Source organism: Sceloporus occidentalis, unplaced genomic scaffold (genome assembly GCF_023333645.1).
Source record: "Sceloporus occidentalis isolate IW3139 unplaced genomic scaffold, rSceOcc1.0.p SCAF_124, whole genome shotgun sequence".
Lineage (NCBI taxonomy): Eukaryota > Metazoa > Chordata > Lepidosauria > Squamata > Phrynosomatidae > Sceloporus > Sceloporus occidentalis.
Window position 1 is genome coordinate 2,758,372 of NW_028317104.1, and position 24,220 is coordinate 2,782,591.

Sequence of the window (24,220 nt, forward strand, 5' to 3'; positions counted from 1 at the left end):
AAATGTTTACCTGCCAGGCACATAAACCAGCGAATGAGGTTTAAACAATGGATATTTATTAATTGCCCTGGAATATGGACAGTGGGGGCCAGCCTTCTGGGGCAATTTCATTAATTTCATAGATTTGACCGATCATCGACGTACCTTCAACAATATGTCACCCAAAGTGTGAGAATTACAGCATTTACATGCGTTTCTTGAATGTTTTCAGTGCACCCGGAGCAAAAAACAACTTATTTTTACTCAAAGTAGAGCTGGAGGCCTCGCATAAAGCTCTTTAAAGCAGGCGTCATGCGTGTCACGTTGCAGGAATACGAGATCATGGATGTTTCTGTCCATAAAACCTGCCCCCCCCATAAAAATGCATCTACGTTCAGAGTCTCTTGACTTGTGAGACTCCCGTCTGCTAATAACGATGATACAAATTGATTTGTTTTTTTTTTGTTTTTTTACAAAAAAAAAGGATGAATCAGTGAATAAATCTTGAATCTGGTTCATGCGCGACGTCAAAGCTCTGCTTCCTCGCAAAAACCTGCATTAGGGCTGAGAAAGCAGCAGGCGGGGACAGCTTTGTAGCGGTTAATCAATGTAAATCTTTTCATATAACCGTTCCTTAGTCAGTAATTGAAATGGGAAGAAATGTTGCTTTTTTTGTCAGAAAAGCGGCAGTTTGTGACAATCCGGGGCAAGTAAAGAAACGCTGGAGACGGGAGGTTTATATCCTTTAAATAAACTGAAGGTTCCAGCAGACAATAGAAACTCTTAAAACTTTCAAGGATCAGAGAAATAACTTAAGACGTTACTCACAAGACGTTACTCACAAGACGTTACGTTACTCACAAGACGTTACGTTACTCACAAGACGTTACTCACAAGACGTTATCAGGAGCCACGTCGGCGCCCAAAGACCTCGAGGCCAAACATCCGACAGCTCAAGTCACACAAATACCCCCTGAGAACAGCCTCGGGTCTTTATACCGTTACCTAATCTACAACGTCGGGAAACTGGTACTGGTCAGCGGAAGATGCTCGTTTCTTTTTTTATTTGGCTAAATCCCATTTTTTATGCCCCAAATGATTCAAAAACTGCTGACCCCACCCCTTTAGAACGAGGCGAGGATGCCCATTATCCCAGCTGCTTTTAGTTTGTGTAGAGTGTTTATCAAATGGTACATTTTACACCAAAAACACCTTAAGAAATAGCGGTTAACCCAATAACTGTAGGCAACATCTCCGTCAGCTGCCGCCTTCAAAAGAAGAGGAAACTGGATTCTCTAAGCTTTGGAGGCATTTCATGAAAAAATCAGTGCTAAATTGTCAAATATCCCATGTTATTGGTCAATATCTAGAAGGTGGCGAATCTGGGAGCGAGTGACCTCCGTCTGACCCCTGTCTGACCCCCTTTTAGTGAATTAAGAATAAGGGGAATTTTCATAAAACCTCTTCAATCATATTACTGAAATACATAGCTCTTATCATTCAAGAGCTGCACGTTGAGCCCTCTAACGCTGGAACTGCAACATAGAAGATGACTTTAATTAACCCGTAAACTGCCGGGGAGCCGAGCAGTCAGCAGGAGATCTCGCAAACTGTTACTAAAACGCTTCGGTTTAGGAGGACGCGTTGGGGGTCGCTGCGGGAAGAGGCCGGCCAAGCGGCTGAACTTTATATTCTGATGGACCGGCGCGGTTATACTCCCAATGTGCCGATAACACAGGGGTCCCATGTATGTTAGAGGACATGTTAGCTGGCCCCCCTCAACTGAAATTTGGAAAAAAATTTATTGATTTTGGTAGATATTCGTTAGATCCAGTTAGATCAACAGTTTTTTTCGTTAGATCTATCACGCAGGAGGCGGTATTCACAATCCTATTTTGTGTGAGGGGGATGGGTATGCATACGAGTTGGCCCCCCCTCAACTGAAATTTGGATTTTTTTTTTAATGGATTTTGGTTAGATCCGGTTAGATCAACTGTTTTTTTCGTTAGATCTATCTCGCAGGAGGCGGTATTCACAATCCTATTTAAATATAACGAAAAAAACAGTTGATCAAACCTGATCTAACAAATGCAATGATCTTTTGTAAAAATTCTTAATATGGGGGGGCTAACCCGGGGGAGGTAAAAAGCGGTTCTCATGGAAACTGTGATTCTGGGGAAATGGGCAGCGAGAAGCGGCTCCGTGTCCTCAGAACTAGGGTGTGAAATTTAGGAAACTGCTTCTTATGTAAAAGAAGGGGGTCATTTTGGTGCAAAGTGTTACGGCTGATGCAATCACCATGACAACCAATAGAATGGTCCTTACTCTATGTACTTTAGCCCCAAAGTATATGTAGTTCTTAAATCTTCATTTAAAGAGCCAAAATTCCCTGTAACTGATTATTGTTAACCACTAATACCCCCTCGGCATATCTGGTGCATTCTGACGCAGTGCTGCCACAATTGGGCTCCCAAAGCATCTATGCAGCTAGCCTTATCTGTCACAGGTATTTCAGCAGATTGCAAGCCTCGCGGTCCAGGATTTAGCAGGAATGCAGCTAAAGCGGCCGCCTGCCTGCCCTGGCCGAGCTCCAGGTGTCTCCGGCAGGAATGTTTACGGCTCAGAGCCTTGTGAAGGTCGCAGTGACCCGGGTACCTCTGCCAAGGCAGACCGCAGCGGAATCCGATTCACAGAGATAGAGCAGCGAGGCCCCGCGCCAGGACTCTCCACTCCCGGCATTACCCTGCGAGGGCACCCCTGGGAGACTTATCCGTTTGCCCTGAAAATGTCTGATTAAACAGAGAAGCCTTTTGCTCCTGGGAACTGGTTTCAGAAGTTAACTTGTTTATCTACTGAAGGGCAGCGAAAAGCTGATGGTTCCATTCTAATGGCTTTCGCTCTCTACCAGGTCTGGTGACACTTTAATGTCTGTCTGATGAAAGTGAACCGTAAGGAAACCCAGCACTTCCCCGACGTGTGTCTCACGGACCCCAAATAATCTGCGTGGTCAAGTAGTGCCATTTAGCGGTGCAGAGAAAGAGTCACTGGTGCGTTTCTGAGCGGGTCTCACAAACTTTCCTTTGGAGGAGGCTGTCAGTGCCCCCGTGTAACAGAAAGAAGGTCCATGCGCCCTACAGGATTGGTCCAGGAGCCCATTACAGCATACCTGCCGTCTGCCACCGCACAGGGTAATATCTTCTAACAGCCCATTACAAGCATTCATTCCAAGACAGCAACATTTATTCTAGAGGAAACATTTTGTTGTTTGCCCAGACTGTGTGACCCGAGACCATCTGCCCAGTTACCCTGAGAATTTTACCCATAACTCTCAGAGCCTTCCCATTCAATTACCCCAAGTATCTGCCCCTTCAGATCGGTGTTAGAGCTCAGAGGTCGCCATATGATCTGAAGAGGGTTTTCTTAAACCTAGAAGGGTAAATTTGCTATAACTTTGTAACGGAGGCCTGAGATCGTCTCGAGCAGCAAATATTTAGCTCTTGTCGAATAAACGCAGCGCTCAGCACGGGGCCCAGGCTTCAAGATTCAGCCACAGACTAATTTTAGATGTTTTTAACACCATTTCCTGAAACACGGCCACGTAATGTGGGTTAATCAGCATTCCCTGAGAAATCAGGTCTGCGTTTCAGGATGTATAATTACGCCAGTTATCTGCCGAGTCTCTCACCGCGAGTTGCCGGCGCAGGAACCATTATTTGTGATCTGGAATATAATCAGAGACAGGATAAATTCAGATATAACGGAAGATCCAGCAAATCCTCCTTAATCTGTAAGAACGGCCTGTGTGCCTGCGCGGTTCTCGGGTCACGAGCCGGTAGGCAGACCCGGTCAGTCGGTTTTGGAAGCCGTCTTCATTCTGTTTTATGGAATAAGTAGATGGCTAGTAGGTGTCAGTAAACCCCTTGGAGCCATGAATAGCTTCCCGGCAATTTGCCCCGCCCGATCCAAAGCCCAGGAGCTTTGCAATGATCAGGCAGCTCCGTTCGCCCCACCCCATGTATGTTTAAATTCCCTCACTGTATTAGCCTCTACCACTTCTAATGGGAGGCTGTTCCACTTATTTACCACCCTCTCAGTATGTGGCACCTTCACCTAAAGAAAGAGGAATAAGGCACATAATCCTCAATAAAGGCATTTAATAGAACTCCAATAATGTGACAGAAATGAATATTATATCGGTAGCCCCTGTGTCATGATAATATTTGTGCGCATTAAGGAGGCCGCTCACAGAGCTATAAATCCCGGTAAAAATATATAAACACATTTTCTTACAAACATCATGCGATCAAAAACTTATGAAAAGTGGAGTAAAGAGCGTTCCCAGACGCCTGCCTAACCTGTACGCGGTGAATGGTTCATACGTGTAATGAGAACATTAAGACAGATGAATGTTAATTTCCACACGCAAAGAGACGATAACATTGGCCTGAGAACACGGAGGAAGCGGCTGTACAACGTGGAATTGTCTGCGGTTTCAGAAAGGGCTGCTCTGCGAGTGATTTTTTTTCCTTTCGCTCGAAGTCACGATGAAAGCTGGTTAGATGAGCGAAGCGCGTTTCCACTCAAACTAAAGACTAGAATTTCCTCTGATTGCTTTTTTTTTTTTTAATTAAGAAAAAGATTGCATTGAAAACAAACTTTATTTCATTTGCTAAACTATACGGGCAGCGAGTCTTCGTGTTTCATCCTCGCAGCGTCCCGTAATCCTCCCGTTATCTGATCGAAGTTCGTGTTTTTCTGGGTCAGGCAGGTGGATGAAGACGTTGCATCTTTCTAAAGTTTGATAAACTAATAAGTGAAAGCGATGGACTCGCCGGTGGCAACCTTCCTCATGCGCTGCTCCACCTTTACCCCTCTGCACCAAGATGTATACAGGACCGGCCTTATGTTTCTTTTTTAAATCAATGCCCCAAATTCCCTTTTGATGACCAAGTCTTGTGATTTTTGGCCAAAGAGCTTACATCTTAATAGTTTAATTTAGGGCCCCAGACGCAGTAATGGATTTTGAAGACTTGTCTCTGGCGATAGAGAAGGATAGTGGGGTATTTGGAGATGTAGGGTCAGAGTCTGCCTGAGTCTACTGGCTCGGGGGCAGATGTGTGAAACGGCTCTCCCTCCAGACACACCTGAGCTCCCTAACGCAGCGGGGAGCCGCGGGATCTCGTTCTGGTTACAGAATAACTCCAGGCTCTTTGGTTTTACTGCAGAATCATAAATTCCGGGCATGATTTTTATTGACTTTGTTCTTGTGGGCTGATGTCTTGGGAGAGGACATGTGCCCCTCAGCCTGGTCCATGTGCAACAAAAAGACGCCACGCTCCACATTCCTTCCTAACCTTACGCTTTTTTATCTGCAAAATGCCTCGTTTGGGGCTTTTATCCGCATTTGTGTATTGTGCGATTGAGCTCAGATGGTCACCGCATCTCCTTTGTGCAGACATCTATTAGAGAACTAGATTGTAAGCTGTGCTGCCGAGACAATAGACATGAGCTGCTGCTGTACAGACTATGGGCTTTCTGGGCACTCTGTCCAATCGCTGCGCCGTCCCGGCTATAAGATGTGTTCATGATTACCATCGTATCGCACATTTCTGAACGCAAAAACACCTGCGCTCGAGAACCGCGAGATGAAGCAGCACCTGTTCATTTCACGTACAGAACGTAACGCGGAGTAGTTTTTGCCGGCGTTGTAGGTAATCACGCTGCCCCTGACTAGGTTTTAATCACTATTTGGTTAAAGTTGTCTATCCATAAAAAAACCATCTGGAGATCACAGAGCGGAGTTCCATACAATCGCCGTGTAGACAGAGAATGCGCTAACTGCGGCAAACAATGCCACGGGAAGAAGGAAGAGCTGTGATTACCGATTCCCTGGATACATGGAGTTGGGGTCTGTCGGGTGCTTCGTTCGCCTGGGGGTGCTGATCTTGGGTTCACTTGTCCAGTTTTTGAAGCACGGTTTGAACCGTTGGATTTCAGGAAATCTAGCTCCCCGGGGGTCGATGTACTTCCCTCTCTCTCTAGCTCGTTGGGGTTAGGATCTGTGGATTCTCACGAAGGTCCAGTGACCACCATCCGGCATCCATGGTCCAAGACGCGCTCACTCACCGGCTGCCGGCAGAAGACCCTGCTTTTTATAAGTTGCCCAGTTTGTTGCATTTCTATCTGCTAATGTCATTTATTCAAATGTCTCAATACAGTTACCTCCGGCCGATGTCACTCTGCCTGCCCATCCAGTATTTAGGGGCAAAACTTAAGGGCAATGCAAGCATTCACTTAACTGCAGGACATCAAGGGCTTTAAAGAAGAAAGTTCCCGCGGCAGAGTTTATGCCTGAATAAAAACTTTTTCTGAACGAGGGGCCAAGGATACAATATAATCTCACAGAACAAAGGCGGCTATTTTTTCAACGTTACATGAAGTGTTACAATGTATTTGAGGTTTTTTTTGCAATGTTGCGCATGGACAATGATTTGCAAAACCTTGAAAATGTTCTGTATCCTTATCCGTGAACAGCGAGAGAGGTTAGAGATGATCTCAATGGCTGACTTGTTTATGCGTCTCTTGTGCTGAAGTCCCCATCTGCGGGTCTGAGACACATTCCTCCCGAAGCACCTTTCCGAGCGGAGTAGCCTTGAGCCGACGCACTAAATAACTTTCTTTTCTGTAGCAGTCGCATCATAAACATGTGGAGATTGAGGTGAAATTCATAGTGATTCATAAAGCGCTGCCATATTCCAAGGCGGTGTACTATAGTGAATCAGGGCAAGTAGACAGAGGAACGGCCCCAAGAGCTTGGTAGGTGAGAGTCGGGATTTGAAATAAACCTGTACCGGCAGCCAGTGTCCGGTTAGACAGGGGGGGAGAGCTGTAGAGCAATGGGTAGGAGAGAGAAGCCTGGCAGCAGCATGGTCTGGGTGCATGGCACACACAATATAGAATAGGCTGGGGGTCACCGGCAGAGACCTCGAAAACTACATGACTAATGACCTGCAGTACCGCCCTGACACACTAGAGGATGCTGTGGGCTAAGTCCCAGGGCCATACAGTGTATTAGCCCCCTGATCACTTTTACCCCACAGGGTGCAGGTTGTGTTTCATTTCCGAACATGTCATCTATATGAGCCCAAAGGAAGCCACAGATCCCAAAAAACAAATAATGTGCTGTGTACCTGAGCGCTGCGTACCTGAGCGCTGCGTACCTGAGCACATAGAGATATAAAGCTCTCGCAGTATGTGGAATAAATAAAATGGCTGCGCGGGGACAGCAGAATGTAACCTGTCTCTGTATTTGTGCTTCTGCAGGGTTTGTGTGAATTTGAACTCATTTGCTCCCATTGTCAGCCTCGCGCTCTGCGGCTCTGGATGCTCCGGTGCGCGGCTGGCGCCCCCTGCAGGCCTGCGGGGCGAGTCGCACGGACAGATCCTCTGCTCACCTTAGATGCCCCGTCCATATGTAACCCAGGATCTGTCTGTGTCAAACAAAAAAGTAAATTCAGCTGCATTTTAAAAAGCACAGAATTTAAAAAAAAAAAAAATTAGCAGAAATCCTGGTATTTACACCAAAGAAACGCAGACATTCGCCGGCAACCGAATGGATTACTAAGTTATGAGTCCGCCAGTTTCTCCTGCTGTAACTACTGAAACCTTAATCAGTCGTTGGTCTCGTCTTAGATTCAGGAGCCGTATGTCTATCCCATGCATGTTAAATACCCTCACTGTATTACCCTCTACCACTTCTGCCGGGAGGCTGTTCCATTTATCTACCACCTTCAGCTTCGCTACAAGCTGTATGGGATAAGTTACTATAACAGGGCTGCAGATCCCTGACATCTGCCCCTTGGGGTGAAAACACCCACCTTGAGTTAATTGGGGTACCTGCGACCCCTATAGTTTTTAAGGGTAAGTCTAGTTGTTGTCACGTTTTATTGGAGGGGATGGAGAGTCTCCGTATCAGCCTGACCTGTTTTGCTTTTTGGAAGACACACAATATAATGAGTAAGGCTCTTTAATTCTCTATAAGCGGGTGTCTCGCCCGCTGCGCACCCATTAACGCTCGCAGCCCCCCTTTGGAGCAACCAGGCAGGATTACAATATCTAGAAAGACTGAATAATCCCGGCTGCTCGATACTGATGTTTAAACACAAGCAGCGGACGCGTCGGGATCCTATTACCCCTCCGTCCCAGCGAGATGCTCCCCCTCCGCAGCGGTGCAGTTACAGAGCCGTGTTATATAATAAAGCCGGCAGAAAGAGCCTTTATCTGAGAGTAATAGGGCCGCAGTGCGTCTCCCTTATCCCTCCCTGCCAGGAGTTAAGGATATCAGTCAAATGACCTAGATCTGCAGGAGGAAGAAGCTCTTTGGGGTGCTCGGCTCGCAGCTCCGGTTTAATTAGCAGACTCGAGGCTCGCTGAGATGCGCATGCAGAGGGGAACGAGGAGAGGAGGGGCGGCCGCGCTCGCAAACTTAGCCCTGTCTAGACACAACTGCTGAATTGTTTCCCAAAACCAACTGACATCCGCATTGTCTCCCGGTATCTGCGGGGATTTATCAAAGACGTGCAAAAAAAAAAAGGGGGACAAAAGAGGCTTTAGTAACCCTTTGGTGGCCGAGCCACAGCGCACTCTGGCAAGGGGAATATATACCGGGGATTAACGTGTCGCCTCTCCACGTGCCGGGCTGCAGCGTGACGGGCGGCTAATTAGTCCCTTGGCGCAGCTGCAAACGGCCTCATCAATTTAAAAGGAGTCTCGGGGAGCAGATGGGCAAACAGTCCAATAAAGCACTATAGCTGCTACTGGGCTGTAACTCCCAGAACCCCCAGGCAGCATTCGGCAGCCAAGCCACAGGAATATAACATTAAAGGGCTTTCTTGGTCTTGAAATTGTGGTTTTTCCTCTTTATATTTCTGCCAGGGGGGCATTTATACTGCACTCCAGTGGTCCCAGGAGCCGCAGAGGGTCGGGCAGTTGTGTTTTAGGTTGTCTCAGAGCAGCTGCTGGCGATTAAACTCGGAAGGCGAGCTTAGTAAATGTCACGGGGCTTGTCCGAGGGGTCACAGCAACAGACATAATGAAGACGTCCATTCGAAGGGGGGTGGCTTTGCTGTGACGTAATGAAGGGCATCCTGTGACATCATAGAGACCCGCACTAAGGCACCTGAGCTCAGACCGTGGTCCCCTTTCTCTCTATTAAAAAACCGCCTTGTGACGGGTGCACCAGCGGCTGGTGTTTCCAATTTACAGACATATATAGCTAACAGCCTCGCTGGGAATCGGACCCCCTTACCTCCCATACAGAAAGGGTTAAGTCTCAGCAGAGGACTTGAGAGGACAATGAGCCCCACACATCGGAAAAAGATCCGAGCCATTAAATCTAATGACGGCGAGCGGCTCCATCGCAGACAGTATGAATATATTGATTAAACATTTCTCCGCGTTATCGGCTGAAAGCCTCGGGGCTGGATATTCGCTCAGACGGATAAAATCTTTAGTGATGACAGGACTATTCTCCGCGCGTCTCGGGAGACTTGACCCTTCGGGAGAAAATGTTTAGAAGCCAAAGCGGCCATTGAAATGAGTTCTTTGGGCAGAGACCCCCCCTGTGTTTATAATTACGAGGTGCGCGGCGCGCAGAGTAAATGTGGAGAGTTGGAGGGGGTATTATTCACATCTTACAGAAAGCGTCCCACGCACACTCTAGTAACACGCCCGCTGCCTGCACCGGGGGGAAAGGGTTAATGGCAACACGCTACAATTCCCAATATTATTATTATTATTTATTGTTTTATATACCCAGACAGCCCATCTGAAGGCCCTGCCGCAAGTCTGGGGGGTGTAAAGTCATCATCAACAGAAGACCCTGCAAGAGCCCCTGTTCATTTTGACCAGTCCCTTTCCAAAATAGCTATTCTCCTCCCCTGATGCCCCTTTCTCCTCTCCTCATACCTCACTTTTCCCCTGATGCCCCTCCCCCCCCCCGATGCCCCTCTTCTCTAGGAGGTCAGAATGTTTGCTGGGTATGAGGGTATTGCAGGGTTCTACAGCCCTAAAAGTCCCGATAATGTGTATAGAAACAGCAGAAACGGTACTGAGAAGAAGGAGAATGGATTTTATTTACGGAGTTTAATTAACTGTGTAAATAAAAGCCGTTATTCTTCCTCTAAATGCCCCTCTCAGTCACTCTTTGCAGGTTTTGCAGGTTTTTGCCTGATCGCTTGCGAAGGTTCGAACGAGCGCGTAAACCTGCCCCAGACGTACAGCTTATAAACCCAGCGCTGGGATTTTTCTAGAGGAATCCGATCTGTTTTGGACTCTTACATAACGGCGTCTGTTTACCCCGAGAAAGCGCATGATAAATATATTTGGCTGAAGGCGATTCAACCAAAAATAAATTGCAGCTTTAGAAAAGCTTTTCTACAAAGATATAATGAGCCCCATTGGAAGAATCAAACATCTAATACACAAGGCAGCGCCCGAGCCTCGGCTGCACGTTTTAACCACCTAGGGGTATAGATACGGCCCCCGGTCAGCACCGTCTGAGCCAGTCCTCAGAAGCCCATTAATTCTATTTAAAAAATAAACACAAGCCACAAATAGTGATTTTTGGAAGGATCCAGAGCGTTGCCCCAACGAGTGCCACAAATGCCTTGGCTCCATCGAACTGACTCCCAAGTAAACTTTTGTCCTGAACTGAAGATCCACCCGTTCTTTATGGCGGCGTCTGAGTAACGGCGTAAACGATAGCACTTTATAGAAAGAAAAAACTTTGTGTAAAATCAGAGAAACAGAATTTAGAATAAAGGGGTAATTCCCAGGACCCTCAGCCATGTGAATCGACATTCAACACTGAGGCTGGGAAGTCCTTGGACGGGTGAAAGGGGCTAATTGCTGCGCTTAGCGGGGCCCTGCAATGCACACGGAATGCACACGGAATGTGCATGTGGAGGAAGCAGCCGACACGCTGATGTGCAGCAGAAAGGCTGAGCTACGGCGACGATGTGTCCTGAAGGCTTGCACCTGAGGCAGTCAGTGCGGATTTGGTACAAAGAGTAGGAATATTTTTCATTTTGATGTAACCCATCGAGAGTCCAAATGACATCAGTCTCAGTTAAATGCTTTTATGTCTTTTACTTTTCTCCTCTTCTCCCTCCTCAGTCTGTCTTTTCTTTCGCCTCTCCTTTCTCTTCTCTTCATCCTTTCTGTCCCTTCTCTCTCCTTGCTTTTCTTCTGTTGTTCTTCTCTCTCACTTATTAGTTCTCTTGTTTTTCTCCTATCTTCCATTCTGTAATTTCTCTCCTTTATGCACTCTCTCTTTTTTCTATATCTCGCCTTACTTTTTACAATCTTTCTTCTCATTTTATTCTTTTCTTGTATCTCTTCCCTCCTCTCTTTTCTCCTGATTTTGCCAGGACACTCCGAAGCTCTTTGAATACGTTTCGGTGGCTCCTGTCGGGCTCCGTGGATCTGTGTGTTTTTACTTTGGAGAGCTCAGGTAGAGCGTCTCTCTCTGTAAACACTCTGGCTTTACTCGTCTCCCGGTGTCCCTTCACCTTCCTCTGTATAAACGGATTTATTCAGGCAGTCGGCTCGATCTTTATCCTCATTTTTGGGACTCCCTTCATTCATCTTTATTTCATTTTTCGCATTTTCTCCTTTCGTATCTCCAAAGGTTGTATCCCTTTTTTGTTATCCTGGCAGGTTTCCCCTCCATATTTGTTTTGGGGCATCTAGTAATGTGTTTTGCCCCCTCAGCTTTATATTTGCTCCCATCTTCCTCACTCTGCTTATAGTCCTTAAAAGCCATCTTCTTCTCCTCAAAACATGCGCAACATCCCTGATACGTTTAATGCAATAGTCTGCAGCCTTCTATTTCCATTTCTCCTGGACTCTAAAGAGTCCTCCTCCATCATAGACTCTCCTGCAGAGGCATCCGAAGTCAAGTCTCCATTTATAAATCCTAAATCCAGCACGGCCTCCTTCCTTGTCGGCAACTGCCTCAAACCCAGTCCTGGTAAAGAATTTGAGACGTCGCTGCTCCTGGTTGACCCGGCTGTTTTTTTTTTTTCCCCGTTTACTTAGAAAACAGTTAATTCCTAATTGACGCGGCTTTAACCACCTCCGGTGTAAGCAGCATGTTTAGCGTCTCACGGATTTGAATAAAACGTGCAAAATGTTCAATTAAAAAGAAACACAAGGAATGTTGCGCACAGGAACGTGGAAGGAGACGTTTTTAAATACGTTGCTGTAATTGCCACCAATTGATGCTCTTTGACGGTCCAAGTGGTTTAAGATGAAGGCGCTGATATCACATGAAAGGCTTTCCGATTTTAACGAGCTAATAGGCTATTTAAAGGAACACCAAGGGAACGATCATTTTATACAAGGAAGAGGTAATCAATACCACTAAAAACCACCACATTTCAACCTCGGTTAAGTAGATAAGGAATTAGAGGTGGCAGATTTATGTGCGGCTTGGGAAGGGGCGTTCTGGTAGATGAATCAAACGCAGATTAATATAAGCAGCCGGAGGATCCCCGTCGGATACCAGTGTTACCTCTGAACGGGGCAGTTTAAATTACCCCTGGGATAACTAGACATCTCTGTGATTAATGAACATCAGAAAGCTGACCTACCCCAGACATGTTACACTGACTGACTGATGAGCCGGGTCTCTAAGACCCAACTGCGAGAGATGAGCCAGGACTCTAAAACCCAACTGCGAGAGATGAGCCGGGTCTCTAAAACCCAACTGCGAGAGATGAGCCGGGTCTCTAAGACCCAACTGCGAGAGATGAGCCGGGTCTCTAAGACCCAACTGCGAGAGATGAGCCGGGTCTCTAAGACCCAACTGCGAGAGATGAGCCGGGTCTCTAAGACCCAACTGCGAGAGATGAGCCGGGTCTCTAAAACCCAACTGCGAGAGATGAGCCGGGTCTCTAAAACCCAACCGGCTCCCTCCACGTTAAATATCCTCTGTCTGCTTTATCTTTAAATTGGACATTTATTTCTCAATAGATCATCAGAAGAAAAATATTCCCCGCAGAGAGGGTGACCCGAGAGTGCTGACCAGCATGTAACTACTATTTAATAGACAGAAAGCGATTCTTCTCGGGGAGGAAGAAGCCCTTTGAGTGAGTTCAAGATGAGACCAGAGTTTCAGTTTCTGCCCAGAGCGGTGCATATTCCGCCTGTAAGTATCCGGCTAATGCTTTTAATATCTGGTTGAGTTCGAGGTCATGAACTTGCTAGAGAACAAAGCGAGCTCAGAAGCCCAGCGCCGGGCACATGTCCAGCCGGAATCTGGGCGGCTCGTTCCCACTTTGTGTTGTCTTTGTTTTAAGTTCAAGATTTTTTTGCTCTGCCAGAACTCCAGGAAACAGTTTCTTCATCTTGGTGTTGGGGAGGTTGGCAGATGTCGTACGTAGGACCTCTCCTCCTTCTGGGCTGATGCTCTGTAAGAGCCACGTGATGGATCTGCTCTTTATAACCAAGTGGAAATCATAACTCTGAATGGCGCAGAAGTCTCCAGTTAGCGTGAAATAGTCATCTAGATGCGGCTACAGGCTCTGGTCCAAAGTATCAGATCTCGGGTTTCATAAGCGATACAAAGCGATGGTCTTAATGTAGCAAAGGGCTATTTTAGGAACAGGGACCAAGGAACTCTAAGAGGGGCTCGTGGTTCCAAACAGGAGCATCAGAGATCAGGCAAGATCCTCTGGTGGATCCTTTTGTCTCACCTTTTATTTGCATTGTATACAACTGTAACCAGGGAGGTGGAGGGGTGAGAATTCCGGTGAGCAGCAGTAACCAATGGCATTGGGCTACTGGTTTTCATCTCCAGATATAACCAAGAGACCGGTAAAACTCAGCTGAGAGCTTTCTGCACATCCCGAGCTTTCTTGAATTTCTTTTTGTCTTTGTACTACTTCCACTGGAAATCTATCCCTGGTATCTACTACCTTTTCAGTAGAGTTGACTTGTCTCATATATCCTTCAGCCGCCCCTTCTAACCTTGGCATTAGTCTTTGCGAATGTATCCGCCAGGAGCCGCGTGCGCCGTCTGTCCATACTCCTGACTCGTCCCCGGGTAAATCCCTTCTCGCAGCTCGGAGAATCGCTCGGAGTTTCCCCAAAGAAGCGTGAAGCATTTTGTAAGATGATTTGGAATTAAAGTGCATGCTGCTGTCACCCAGAGTCTCGGGGGCCACTGACACGTAATCTCCCATGACAGTATCAGTCGGAAATGACAATTTACATTATACGGATAATCGGAGACGCTTCTATCTGACTGGCGCAGAGCGCTGGGTCCGCTCAGCCTCCTCCGTCACGTTCCAGGAATTAGGATAAAGTATCTTTACTGAGCGGCTCCTCCAGGTGGATAGAGCACAGAGACCGCCGCGGATACCGCCGAGGAGACAGCCACGGAGACTGACAAGGAGACTGCCATGGGGACCGCCGCGGCTCGTAATGGCTGCCGGCTCCAAAACCCAAGAGATCCGCGCAGGTGAAAGGCTTTGTACTGGGTCTTTAATAAAAATCTAAACCCCCTCTTTATATAATGTGACTCCTGAGCTTGTAAACACATCCTTATCCCTTTAAGAAGTCGCCAACTTCAATATTTTACATAAAATATTTGTCCTCAAGGGTCGTGGGGGAAAAAAATAATAATTTCACCTCTTTGGACGCACCTCGAAAGCATTTCTCAGGGTGTTTTTGGAGCGCGTGGCCCTCTGAACCCAGGAATCCCCGAAAACGCTTTCCATTTCAGATGCGGTCCTCTATGGGGCCACCAAATTTACATCAATCACAGCCAAGAGATCCACGTCGAACACTTTGGGCTTCCGTAGGACCGCGTGGAGCGTAAAATGTCTCCGACACTGGTCCAGGAACTGCAAAAAATTCCCTTAATTATTGATTAAAAAAACCAAAGTCGTAGCATTGATTACGGCTCAAAACTTTCATTTATTTTCACTCTTTGTGATTCAAGATCGGGGCCGGCTCTTTCCCGCTGACTGGAGGGCGTTGGAACGATCGGAAAGACGATCCCTCGCCAGACCACGGATACTAAATGAGAGATATTGACCTCTGTGTTGCAATAACGTGGAATATGTTTTTAAGGAGGTCACGCAGCTTCCACACTTAGTAGATGCCTCCCCACGCGTGGAGTCGGTTTATAAGCAGGTTTTTTTTAGGTGACTTTGGGAGCGGTTGATATCTTTTTATTGATACTAAATTTTAGTATTGCAGCTACAAAAAAACTGAAATTTGAGTAAACCCAAAATCTGCCGGAAAATATGTTTTCGCGGCAGGGAATGTGATCTCTTTTAAATCACCCGGAAGTCGTACGTTACACTCCAAAAAGTTCATTTCCACGCCGGCTAGAGAAGCGACAAAATGAAAGGGAATCCGGTGGAGGAAATTATATATTTTTTATAACGTTATCGTATGCATTGTGCGCTTTCCTTGGATATTTATTTCCCGCCGCTTGTAGACCATGAGGGGTTAAGGACAGGTCTCTGTGACGCGGTGTCGGGACACGGTCTGAACATCACACGGTGAGTCACGTGCCGGCTGGCGGCCGCGGGGGGCTCGTTACTGTCAGGAGATATTCTGCGAATCTTGTAAAAGGAGAAAACGAAATCCCCTCTGCCTCCTCCGAAGCACATCTGCCGCCTGGAAATGAGAAGGTGTCATTCCGCCGCCAGCCGGCTGTTTGATCCGCGTTTGTTTGCAGACAAAAGTCCTTTGAGTCGACGGCTTTTTTTAATAAAAACATAATGTGTTTTGTGTCGGCTCCAGACATCGATTCCCTGATTGTGCGGCAGATAAGTGAATGCTGGGGAGATCTGTAACATGGCGCTTATTAGAAAATCCGCTAAAAGGAGAGACGGCTGGAAATATGTAACTAAGTCACCGGTTAGGGAAACGGCAGGAAAAAACCCGCCAGCGCGGACCGAGTTTTACAGACAGGTAATGCACGGGGCAAATTACATGCCACGGGGCAAGCATCCTCGCAACTCTACAGCCCATAGGGTTTAGGAAATAAGCCATAAGTGTACGCATCATCAACCCCTTCTACGCCGTCAAACGCTGCAAATTCCCACCGCTGCCACCAGTCCAGCCGGCCCCTCAGCGCATAAACGCAGCACATGGGGACGCGGATTCATTCCAGATTATTTCCAGCGGCTTCCGTTTCCACTAATTGTAAATCTCTGTCTGTGTGCCGGCGGTGAGCGGCGGTCTTTGTGGCAGCGCGGGCGGCTATGGTTTAACCGGATGCAGAACCCTGTCGGGTTTATAACTCACGGTGCATTTCCAGCAATTATCTGCAGTAATTGTACTTTTTGGTAGATTTGCCAATAATATTAAACGTGTCGGCTCTGAATCTGCCGTATCACCCGCCGACGTTTGTATCTATACATGCGCCGCGCGGCCGGATTCTCCTCCGTTCATACTCTCGCTTTATTTTAACGGGACAGTTATAAGCCGCACTATTTCCCAGATTTGTGAGGGTTGTAAACGCAGCTTTATAGCGACCGCCGTTAATCGCGCACGTTCTTCGTGTGTCTATGAGTCTCGGCGCCGGGGACACGGGGCAGCGACAGGAACATTGTCGGCTCGTAAACACGTAGAACGCGATAAAGCGGTCGGGCGAAGGATAAGCTGGGTCTTTGTCTGCATGTCATTACCCAGAATTTGCAGGGAGGCTGCGCATGTTGTGTGATTAGGTGATAAGACGGGCCGTTACCCAGAAGCCCTGGCTGCCGTTAAGCTCTGTATGTTGCTTGATTAGGTGATAAATAGACGTGATTGCCGCCTCTGGATTCTGCCGACTCGTGCATCTAATTAACTTACAAATGGCTTTGATTTGCCGGCGTGAATCGTCCAAATAGAAGTAATTCCCCCTCCATTCCTCACAGTTCTGGTCTCGCAAAGAGACAGAGCCGGGTCCAAATCAGCAAAAGCTTAAGTTCCCGATGGCCAGTGACAGACAGCTGATTACCCAGAATCCCTGGCGGCAGCAGGCGCTCTGTATGCCGGGTGATTATGGGGTATGGGGGTTATTACCCAGAATCCCCAGCTGCTCCATTTTGTGCATGACCTCATCTTACAGCGATCCACATGATGTCCATATTATAACAACATACATATCGTATCCCGGCGCTCAGCGATAAGGGGAGGCCGGCGGTCTAGAGCTGCACCGCAGGTAAATACAGCACTGTGTTTGGCGATTGCTAAAGAGACTGCAGGAGATGCGTCGCCTTCCGCCGTAGCTGTCACCAGATCATAAAATCCTGTCTGTACGAGACAGACTCCAGCGTCTCGTGGGAAATCACTCTCCGTGAGCCGGATAACGGCGATTTACAGATAACTGCATTTTAAATGACTGCGGCGCATGTTTCACCGGCCATGTTAACAATAACGCCGCGTCTGGGTCATTTATCAGACGCCAGGTGCAGAGCAATCAGCCAAATGACAACATGCAACTCCTCCAATCTGACCCGCTGGGGTAATTAATGGCAGCGAGCGGCTTAACCTGACGCTCCGGGCCGATAGACCTTCCAATGGCCAATAAATGTCTCGCCCGTGGCTTCGGAAGGGAGGCTTCACCCCCTGACTCCAGTAATGGAGAATTTTGTTACCCCCATTGCGGTGCGAGCGGCACATGCAGGAGACTCCGTGTTTATCTGGCGCTAAGCGGATGTCAATCAGACTACAAACTATGATGGATTCACCTCGCTCTCGCACGAGTTTAACCCTTGTTCTTCCTGGGCTCTCCTGCCTCTGGTTTGTTTTTTGGAGCCGTTCTCTGCCAATAAGTGACTTTCATGGTTTATAGGATGATTTACAGAAAAAAACAGGTCCTTCTCAGGATAAGTCAAAATTTTGTTTCGAGAATGTCCGTATTTTTGTTTAGTAAAAAAAAAAGATTTAGTGATCTAGTGGAGAGTGCGCAGGGGCAGAGCCGTCCTCGGAGAGTGCAGGGGGGGGCAAAGCCGCCCTCGGAGTGTGTGCGAGGGCAGAACCGTCCTCGGAGAGTGCGCGGGGGCAGAGCCGTCCTCGGAGAGTGCGCGGGGGCAGAGCCGCCCGTGGAGAGTGCGTGGGGGCAAAGCCGCCCGTGGAGAGTGCGTGGGGGCAAAGCCGTCCGTGGAGAGTGCGCGGGGGCAGAGCCGTCCTCGGAGAGTGCGCTGGGGCAGAGCCGTCCGTGGAGAGTGCGCGGGGGCAGAGCCATCCTTGGAGAGTGCGCAGGTAAAAATGATAAGGGAAACAATGGCTGATATGAGGGACCTGGGTGCATGGCCGGTAAATAAGCTAAAGGTGGCATTTGAAAGAGAGGAGGGTGAGATGCGAGGAATTTAATGCGATATGTTCTGCATGCATCGCAGACCATCTAGTGCAGACCTGGGCAAAGCACGGCCCGCGGGCCACATCCGGCCCGCTGAATAGCTCGGACCGGCCCGCAAAGAGTGTCCTGGTGACTCACCAATGAGTCCGGTGTCCCCCCCCGCCCCGGTCACTTACCTTAAACTCCTGTGTTGGAAGCGTTTGTCTCGGGTGCCGGCGCTTTACGCTGGGCGCCGGCATATGACGTCAGACGCCGGCGATCAGCAGTGAAGCGCCGGCACCCGAGACAAACGCCTCACGCTTCCAACACAGGAGTTTAAGGTAAGTGACCGGGGCGGGGGGGGAGATCCTGAGAAGGGGGGGTTAGGGAGTTAGAGGGGAGATACTGAGAAGGGGGGGTTAGGGAGTTAGAGGGGAGATACTGAGAAGGGGGGTTAGGGAGGGAGGTCTTACTGTGTGTGTGTGTCTTACTGTGTTTGTGTGTGTGTGTCTTACTGTGTGTGTGTGTATCTTACTGTGTCTGTGTGTGTCTCACTGTGTCTGTGTGTGTCTTACTGTGTCTGTGTGTGTCTCACTGTGTCTGTGTGTGTCTTACTGTGTCTGTGTGTGTCTCACTGTGTCTGTGTGTGTCTTACTGTGTCTGTGTGTGTCTTACTGTGTCTGTGTGTGTCTCACTGTGTCTGTGTGTATCTTACTGTGTCTGTGTGTGTCTCACTGTGTCTGTGTGTGTCTTACTGTGTCTGTGTGTGTCTTACTGTGTCTGTGTGTGTCTCACTGTGTCTGTGTGTGTCTTACTGTGTCTGTGTGTGTCTTACTGTGTCTGTGTGTGTCTTACTGCGTGTGTCTTACTGTGTTCATAGCTTATTCAGTTATTGTAATAAATATTTTAGCCCATTTTTTAGCTCAAAATATTTTTTCCTTTTTTTTCTCCTCTAAAATCTAGGTGCGTCTTATCAGCAGGTGCGTCTTATAGAGCGAAAAATACGGTATGCACTCCGAAGCCTTGTTCATTTTGTTCACTTCTGTGCTGTGCTAATAGTTATTCAGGCCTTACTTATTCAAGCACCTCTACCAATGACGTAGGCTTGAATAACTTTATTAAACAGCACATAAGTTAACAAAATGGACAAGGCTTCGGAGTTTGTAGTTTGTAGAGGTCTGGCCCTCTAAAACCATTCCAATTTCTCATGTGGCCCCATGGGAAAATTAATTGCCCACCCCTGATCTAGTGCTTGCTATAAATGCACATGTGTTTTGTCTCTGTTGTTTAGGGCTCTCCCGTAGCCCAGGCTGTGACTGGTTGCCGGGCAACGTGTAAACAATGTGTGCCGAGTGTATAGGAGCTGAGACATGGCAGCCGCACAGAGCAGCCGAGCAGCCGGGGGCAAAGAGAGCAACTTCATAGCCCAGGACCAGATCTGGTAATGCATTGTTACCTTCTGTGTGGGCGTCCCGTATATCTCTGGGGGCAGATAAGTAACAGAATATACCCGACACCCCACCGCACCCTATGTGCTTTAGAACTGGTGTAGGACTCAGAAACTTCCCTAAATGCCATTTCATTTTTTATTGTTTTTTGTCACATTGAATCTTTAAGACATACAGTTTTTGCCCCTCCGAGCATCGCAGATTTGGGGCATTTTATTGCAGGGGGGCAGTTTTTTTTTAAAGATTTAGGGATTAACGCCTGTTTGCCCCTTTATCAGATCATCAGCCATCTACATCAAACATTTTAGAAATGTAACCAAACGTATGTTTTTTGGTTTTTTTTTAGGAAGGATCACATCAGGACTGAGACCGAAACAGCAAAAATATGGCCAGAAAAGTGGGGATTTCTAACAACCCCGTCCGAGGAGGTAAAACTACAGACCCCGCTGCACATAGCGTATGGAAGTGTGATAACGTTCTCAATACCCGCAAATGTTCTTCAAGCGCCCCAAAACTCTCAGGCTCCCCCTGCTGTTTGTCTGTTAATAACCAGATCTGCCACCCGTTGGGGTAAATATTCTTATTGCAGTTGGTGAAAAATGAAATAGAAGGAATGAAGGAAATGCCCCGTGTGAAGACCCCCGAACATTTGCGGGTCCGAGCAGCAACCCCCGTTGAGACGTACATTAAGGTGAGTAGCGCTGTTACAATAGGACAGAATACAAAATGGGCAATAAGGCACAGAGGGCCCTGCTCCCAGGAGCTTACAATCTATTAATGGTTTGTGATGCATTCTGTGTCTCCCCGGGGCAGGTCGGACCGTCCCCCGCTGTCCCCCGGACCACTCAGGGATTCGTCGGCTGGAGATCTGCCGTCCCAGAGCTTCGGTTGGAGCGCTACGGCTCATCCCGATTCCTCAAAGGCGACTTCTGCAAACAAATGAAGTGGCCGCCCGAGGGGGTCAGCTAAGCCCTCCGTCTCTCCCCTCCATCTCTCCCCTCTGTCTCTCCCCTCCGTCTCTCTGCCGTCTCTCATCCCACCCCAGGTAATCTCAAAACATGAACTGAAACTACGCGGCGGTGGTAAACAGGACCGGCGGAAATGGCTGGTTTTACATATTTACATAAGTTTAATAAACAAACTCCAGGATTTCTGTAAATGTTAAAAATCTGCATGGAAAATGTAAATTCCGCCATAAAGAGATTCCCGCCTGCGCTGCCCCCGGCCTCTTATTCCGCAGCATTAACGCCGTCGCATTAAAGGTTACGGGAGCCGCATCTCACGGAAGGCTTCGGGCGTAGAAATTAACCCCTTTTTTCCTGCTCATTGTGAACGGGTCTCTGCGGTATGACCAGGATTTGCCCCCACCTCCAAACGGATCGTCTTGGGGAATCTGGCAGGTGTCTGAGGGGCCGCCAGAGGTAAATCCCTAGCTGGGAGCCTATAGGAATTGTTGGGCTTTCCCTGCATTGCCTGTTTCCTGGGTTTATCGATGATTGAAACAATTTACAGAAAAGTTCCATCCTTTTTCTAAAACCGAAACAATCAAAATGATCCCTCTGTGTTCCGGCCCCTGAGCTCCGCTAAACCCAGCGACGTGCGCTGAACCCTCTCATAATCTATATAATCTAATAATAATATATGATATAATCTAATATGTAATATAACATAATAATCTAATGATATATAATATAAAAATAATCAAATAATATATAAAAATATAATAAATAATATTATAATAATCTAATATATAATAATATATCATATAAAATAATATATAATTATAAATAATATATGATACTCAAATAATCTAATAATATATATTATACAAATAATCTAATAATATATAATAATCTAATATATAATATAATAGTATAAAAAATCTAATATATACTATACAAATAATAATAAATAATATACTAATAATAATATATAATCTAATAAAAATCAAATAATATAATACCGGTAATATAAAAAGAATCTAATAATATATAATATTGCACGTGGCTTATCTGACACTGCCCTCTGCTGGTCTGTGCGTGTCGTACAACATCACCATGGAAACCCTAGGAATATATCTATGTCTCCCGCGTATCACAAGTACAACTATACATTATACAGGGGGGGGCGGCTCCCTGATTTAACTGTACATTATACAGGGGGCTGGCTCACTCATTGAACTATACATTTTACAGGGGGGCCGGCTCGCTCATTCAACTATACATTATACAGGGGGGGGCGGCTCGCTGATTTAACTATACATTACACGGGGCCGGCTCACTGATTTAACTATACATTATACAGTGAAGTCAGGACGAGGACACGCCTGCAAACTCCAGTTTTAGTGAATAAGCCCCACGTGGTATAAATCATTCTGTGGCCCCTAGAGACTGGAGCCGGACTCCTTCAGCCAGGAACATTTCAGTCCAGAGCGGAGGGGACGTTAGGAGCCGGAAAGATCCTGTTAATAATATAAGTTTTGCCCACGCAGGAAGCAGGCGGGATATAGTGGTACCGAGAGCCTCAGCGGAGAGAGCTGGAGGGAGGGGTGGCAGGTGTGTCCTCAGGTGAGTCCAGGCCGCTACAGGTTGGGGCTGCGGGGCTGGCCGTGCCTCCTCTCGCTGCATTCCTGGAGGCTCAGGAGGAGAGGCCAGCAGTAGCAGAGGAGGAGGCCGAGCGCCTGTGTGTCACCCACAACCCGAGCATGAAAAGCACCGAGAGCACTGGCAGATCGGGGGTCCCTGTGTGACCCCACCCAGGTTAGTTAGACAGTCAGGGGGCTTGCTGTGTATGGGGGGGTATAGGGTACAGGGGAGGCTGTGGCTCTGGGGCAGTATGGGGTTCCGGGGCTTGGAGGGAGAAGGCTGAGGGGTCTGAGCTCAGGGGGCGGTCTGGGGACCGCAGGATCTGCCTGGAATGTGCAGAATAAGGCATTGTCGGTGACTAGTGACTGGGCTCCGGTCCATCGCCCCCAGCTGCCTGACAGTGCTGGGAGTTGTTCTCCTAGGAACGAACGCCCCATAGTTTTGATCCAGTGCAGGTTTTTTACAAATTGATAAAAGTGGAGCAATCAGCACAATCACTCATAGTGACCAGAAGTACTGTTTATCTGTACTCTCCTATATGTGACCAATGCTTGTCTGCTTGTGCAGCGCGGCTGAATGTGTCGGTGCTATATCAGTAAGCAGTCCCCGGAGCTGTGTGCGGAGGACGGGCCCCGACGTGTGCACCACGCGCCTCCCCCTGGAATGTGTCTCTGACATTCCCTGCCGTGTGTCCGGACTTGCTGCACCGTTCGTGTGTCACTGGGGTAGTTGTGACGTGCCCGGGGTGTGATTTCCGCCCTATGAGTCTGGCCTGTTAATGATTAGTCCGGTAACAATGAAATGTGTTTGAATCAACACGGGCAGGGCCGGCCCGACAATGGAGCCGAGTGGGGCAACCTCTCCAGGCGGCACTTTGCCGCCCCAAGCCATTTATTTATTTATTTATTTTTTAAAGCGAAAGAGAGAGAAAGGGGCGCCAAGCGGTTTTCGCTTACCAAGCTGTCAGTACCCGCTCGGCGCCCCTCTCTCTCTCCTCTGCGGCGAGTCTCCCTGTTCGGTCTCGGTGCCGGCTTGTAATGCTGAGTCTCAGAATTACAAGCCGGCACCGAGACCGAACAGGGAGACTCGCCGCAGGACTGCTGAAAGGTAAGTACAAGGGGGGGTAAGGGTAGATAATGGGGGGGGCGGCATTTTAAAATTCGCCCCAGGCGGCATTTTGCCTTGGGCCGGCCCTGAACACGGGAGTCATCCAGGCATCAGGTAACATGGCAGGAGGGGGTTAATATCATCACATGAGAAATCCCCCAAGCTGGGCAGTCAGGGGTTTCTGAGCCGGTTACCCCCGGCGGGGGTCATGTGTGGCCCCTGGATGTGTTACCCAAACCCTGCCTGTAAACATCATTACTGTACGTAGCGTGTTCTGGGGGTCTTGTACTGAACGTGGTGGGACCCTCTCTCCTTAGTACTAGCAGATAACATTATGTGGGGCACTCACCTTTTACCAAGAAGCCTCGGGGCCCTTCACGTTTGGGGGGCTCTGCACATCAGGGACTGCAGAGACCTGCGTTTCACCCCGTAAGAGACATGCTGAGGCTTCTCTTGGGATTCTCGGTGGACAGAAGTGGCGAGTAGTTTTCCCCAAGTAGATGTTTTTGTACCTCCTATAAATGCACAGTCCCCCAGTACAGAGCTGGGCTCTACAGCCCCTTCCATCAAACCCCCAGAGCAGACCCGGAGGCGCTGCATACCGATACGCCTACCGGGATGGCCATGCGCAGGTTATGCACCATTATCTTCTCATCGATCGTTTCGATGACACAACCCGCCGCGCAATAAAAGATACAAATAAAGCCAGAGCTGATTGGTTGTAAATCGCTTCGGCTCGATGGGAATGTGGGGCT

At 48.0% G+C, this 24,220-nt stretch overlaps 1 protein-coding gene across 1 annotated transcript; it reads left to right on the plus strand.

The window, feature by feature from the left end:
- Positions 1–19,695: 19,695 nt before the first annotated feature.
- LOC149282042 (ciliary microtubule inner protein 1-like) lies at positions 19,696–20,742 on the plus strand. The gene is made up of 4 exons (XM_089498700.1): positions 19,696–19,766; positions 20,120–20,201; positions 20,363–20,464; positions 20,587–20,742. Exons 1-4 carry the CDS (start codon positions 19,696–19,698, stop codon positions 20,740–20,742), a joined length of 411 nt encoding a protein of 136 aa, XP_089354826.1.
- The last annotated feature ends 3,478 nt before the right edge of the window (positions 20,743–24,220 follow it).